This window comes from Otolemur garnettii, unplaced genomic scaffold (assembly GCF_000181295.1).
Source record: "Otolemur garnettii isolate 467f Iridium unplaced genomic scaffold, OtoGar3 scaffold00082, whole genome shotgun sequence".
In the NCBI taxonomy this organism is placed as follows: domain Eukaryota; kingdom Metazoa; phylum Chordata; class Mammalia; order Primates; family Galagidae; genus Otolemur; species Otolemur garnettii.
In genome coordinates, this window is record NW_003852477.1 from 6595192 (window position 1) to 6600113 (window position 4922).

The 4922-nt window shown below is 40.9% G+C and overlaps 1 protein-coding gene across 1 annotated transcript in view; it reads left to right on the plus strand.

Moving 5' to 3' along the window:
• The window catches only part of LARS2 (leucyl-tRNA synthetase 2, mitochondrial), a 165438-nt gene that overhangs the window by 4595 nt on the left and 155921 nt on the right, over nucleotides 1-4922 (plus strand). The window contains exon 2 of the mRNA XM_023515923.1: nucleotides 1268-1522. Coding sequence (XP_023371691.1) covers nucleotides 1289-1522 — 234 coding nt within the window. The 5' untranslated portion in view covers nucleotides 1268-1288. The remainder of the gene's footprint in view (nucleotides 1-1267; nucleotides 1523-4922) is intronic.

Here is a 4922-nt window from a genome sequence, read left to right on the forward strand (position 1 = left end):
GAGGAAAAAAAAGCAAGAGGTATTTAATGCAGTGGGACTTGGTATGTCAACAGCTTTGGCAGACCAACGTGTAAGATACTAACTCTATGATGACATTTTATGGGAGTTAAACCCACTTATATAAGCCTCTGTTATCCTTCCTAGCAACATTTGTGATCCAGTACTGCTGTGAACAGACTGATACTGTACCCTGATAGAGACAGAAAGAATTTTGAGAGAATCAAAGAATTACCACCAGTTTAGAGAGCCCTGCTTCTTTATTTCTCTTGTTTTTAAAGGATCTGTTTTCACTGCAGCACTTCTCAAATGCTATTATGCAAGAAGGCAGAAGGTTTAGGGGATTTATTCATGAAATCTCACCTTAATCCTTTAAACAGTGAAAAAACATGAAAGTTCTTCAATGAGGTCATGTTTATTTGTTTCTTATCTGTTTTCCTGCTAGTATGTGCCATGCAAGGAGGGACTTTGTTTTTGTTCCCTAGGCATTCCCCGTGCCTAGAACAGTGCGTGGGCTAGCAGCACTTAATAAATACCTGGTAAATGAATGAAGAACTGAGTGAATAAACAGTCTTCTAAATAATGGTTATTTCCTGGCTCAGACTACAGGGTATATTTCATTCCTATTATGTATGAGAAGGTGCAGTTTCTGGTCCTCTGGGAGACCTGTGTTTAGACCCCTTCCGATTTTTGAGCCTGAGGCCAAGCGAAGATGTGCTTGGGGCTCTTCTGACTTCTGGAGAGGTGGGAGTTGAAGCCTGCTGGGGAGACCCTGGGCTGGCCTACAGGGAAAGGAGGGGGACTTCACTGTCTTCCCTGTTGCTGGTGAGGTCACTCAGGAGCTGGCCCAGATGGTGGTCTCCCGTTGTTCCTATAGGGTTTTTGTATCTTTCCTGTTGGAGGACACTGTATATTTTCCATTGAAGAGTTTATGTTTAGCTGGGCATTGTGGTGAGCGCCTGTAGTCCCAGCTACATGGGAGACTGAGGCAAGAGAATCGCTTAAGCCCAAGAGTTGGAGGTTGCTGTGAGTTGTGACTCCACAGCACTCTACCGAGGGCAACATAGTGAAACTCTGTCTCAAAGAAAAGAGAAGAGTTTGTGTTTCGCTCAATTGAACTTCTAAAGTATTCTTTTCAGAGAAAAAATCATTAGAAGAATAAGAGAAAGCAGGTGAGTGGGTCGGGAACACGGGACTGTGCTGAATGCAAAGGTAAGCTTGGGAGAGGGTGTCAGGCAGCTCCTAACGTGTGCTTTCTGCTCTCTTTCAGGCCCTTCTCACCTTCTGCAGAATGGCTTCTACTTGGCCGAGATTGGGTCTTTATGCCTGTCTTCTGAAAAGACAGCTAAATAGTGGGTCAGATGTCATCAAGTGGGAAAGGAAAGTAATTCCAGGATGTACCAGAAGTATTTACAGTGCCACAGGAAAGTGGACGAAAGAGTATACGTTGCAGACAAGAAAGGATGTTGAGATGTGGTGGCATCAGCGAATCAAAGAACAGGCCTCCAAAATTTCAGAAGCTGACGTGAGTATGCTGAGATTCTGAGAGGGCAAAAAAGAGTGCTAAGGCCTTGGACTCTGGGGTCAAATTGCTTTAAATAAGTATCAAGTTTGTGACCTTGAACCTAATTATTGACTCTCTGTGCTTCATTCTTCTTATCTAAAATGGAGGGTGAGGCTCAATGTTTGTAGCACAGTAGTTATGGTGCCGGCCCCATACACCGGCTGGCAGGTTCAAACCCGGCCCAGACCAGCTAAACAACAATGACAACTGTGACAAAAATATTGCCAGGCATTGTGACGGGCACCTGTAGTCCCAGCTACTTGGGAGGCTAAGGCAAGAGAATCGCTTAAGACCAAGAATTTGAGGTTTTTGTGAGCCTTGGCACTTTACCAAGGGCAACACTGTGAGACTCTGTCTCAAAAATAAAATAAAATAAAATAAAATGGAGGGTGATAATAATAGTTGCACTATTGTGAGGGGTAAAATGGACAGTGAGGGATAACAGATTATACAAAGATAGTGCTTAGAAGAGTTTCTAATGTGGTGGATGTGTATATGGTAATATATTTTGCACACAGAGATCATGGCAGATGGTACTGCACCAGACTTTCTGGAGCAACATTTACCAGGGGAAGCTCACCAAGACAGAACACTGGCAGCTCTTGGGTCCTTTGTGGTCCGTTGCATAGGGGGCAGCAGACAGGGATCTGAAAGTGTCAGATGTGAGATGCCTGGAGAGGAACCTGGCCCCTCACTAACTGCCTGTTCTAAGAAGTATTTACCTCATCCCTTGGCATGACCTTGGCCTCCAACTCTGTCCTACCACCTCAGCATCATGGTTTGGAGGATACCAGTCCTTCTCCCTGTATGATCTGGAGTCCAGCCTTGCAGTAGCAGCTGTCTGACCTTGGCCTCTGGTCCAGATGCACCAGCTCACCACTTTATCTGAATTAATTGTGCTAGGTACTTGGAGGGAGCCAGTTTCCATAGAGTGCGCTCTGCTCCTTTTCTGAGAGGCCAGCCTGTTGGGGATTAGTCTTGCACATGTTAACCTTTCCTTTTGATATTGGTCAGAATGACAGATGAGAGATGGGATCTGTCACATGGAGTGTTTGACCTGATCAGAGCAAAAATAAGAGTTTTACTCTTAAATTCTGACCATACCTGCATAGTAGTTACAGTCAAATAATACAGTCTTTAATGAAAGAGATTAGGCCCAAGGCAAGGGTTCAGTAGGTGTAGCTGCATTAGACTGCACTTCGCTGGACTTGCCTTTCCCCATCTCCCGATTCTTGGTCATCACACTTGTTCTTTTCATGAGATTGGTCATTTGAAAAATGGGCAAGGGGAGAGGAGTTATTTGTGTTAAACTGAGTGATGGTTTTGGGCATTAGCTAGAAGGATAATCTGGTATTGAGGGAGATGTAGTATGTGACAAGTAAAACAAAATGATGAAAAGGAAGGTGTAAATATGATACGTAGTTTTACAATGAAAGCTTGACTTTTGCCTCTTTAGGAAGTGGAAAGCCTGTTGTATAACCTGCCCAGACCAAGGTATTTAACTGTATTTTGGAAAGAAACTCTAGGGAGCAGTTTAGTTCTGAGTGAGGAGAGTAGAATTAGCATTTTTTTCTTTTGGTTTAGAATAGGTTATGATTTAGTGACTTCCAAACATTTTGAAATTATAGCATATTGATTTTGTGATATTTCATTCTTCTTTATTCAATTTTTTTCCCCAAACATTAAATGAATCAAAATAAACTGTGTCTTCATAATTGGGGAAATAGCGTAAGGGCCATTGTGTGTGGTTCCCTGGTGGCACTTTGTCAGGGTCTGAGGCAGGGAATGGCAGAGTGGAGAGAGCACTCTAACACAGCTCTGCCCGAGAAGCAGGCAGGATCCAGGTCACATCATTTAACCTCTTGGAGTCTCAGGCTCCTTGCATTGTTTATCTCATAGGATTGTTTTGAAAATCAAATGAGAAAATGTGGCTGAACACATTTTACAAACTGAAGTGTTATATAAATAAAAAATACAAGAAGATCAAAACATGATGTGTCATTATTAGGAACTGAAGCTATGACTGTCTGCTGGTAGATTTCTGAAGCATTTGTAATCAGTTTCACTCTGGCATTAGATACATTTGAAATCTACCCAAATGACTTTTTCCAAGTTGAATGTCTTGCCATCATCACCACAGTGATCATTTAAAAAAAAAATTTCCACTTAATGAATATTTTATTATGTGCCAGGCACCATCGTTCTGCTGATTATCTCATTTAATCCTGAAACAGTTCTGAGGATAGGTGTCATTATCCTCATTTTGAAGGTAAGAAAACGGAGGCTCAGACAGAGGTTTGGTAATTTGCCAAGATGCACAATTAGCATGTGATGGAGACAGGATTTGAAGCCAGACACCTTTGATTCCTGAGCTCATGCTTCCACCTGAAACCTTCTTTTGTCTCACCTTTGATTTCTCCGATAGCAACTAAGCCCTGAAAGGCAAAAGAATTTGCCCAAGACCTCACAGCTAGCGGCAGAGCTAGCACCAGAACCAGGGCTCCAGACTCCTGCTGATGTGCGGCTTTCCGCTGTCAACCTCTGGGCTCAGCTTCAGAGCATGAATCATGAAGAGCCAGAGTCATCTTTCTTCTAAAGTCAGAAGCTGACAAAGATAATAGAACCCACTTATAAAAGCCATTCTTTCCCCATAACTTAACAATCTTAATATTTTTTAAGGCTTAAATTCTTATACTTTTATATAATTATGAAAATGTCCCTTTCAGTCAGAATCCTGCTCAATTATAACATAGACTCCCATAATTCTTTCTTTCTGCCCCCAGATGGCATAAGTCATTTCATTGTCACAGAGGAAAATGACTTAATTCACACAAAAAAGCAAAATGTAGAGATAGGCAGTAAGCTGAATACCTTTTCTGGAATAAACAAAAATATTCATGAATATTAAAGACTTCTGCTGATAGCACTTTTCTGTAATACTTTTCTGTGTATTCTTGATAAACTCAGATTTGAAGCTTGGCTTTGCTAATGTATAATGAATCATTTGATTTTGCTATTAATTTTTAATCTTTATGGAGCAAATATACAAATAGGAGATACTAGCAAACTGTATGTGGAAAATGTTTGGGACAGGATTGTTAAATAAACATTAGTGTAATAAAAAAAGATGATTATAATAAAAATAGTTTTATGTGAAAACTTTAAAACGAAAAACTAAAAATAGCTTATATCAAGGATTTTCTTTTTTTTTTTTACTGGGTCCCAAGGAATATGATTTTCTGTTTATATATGATCCATATCCCTTATTCATTCTCCTTTTCCCTTCTTTTCCTTCAGGTAGCTTTCCATAACACTCCTTGGTAGTTTCTAGATGGTCAGCACAGAGAAAAGTTCTACTCTA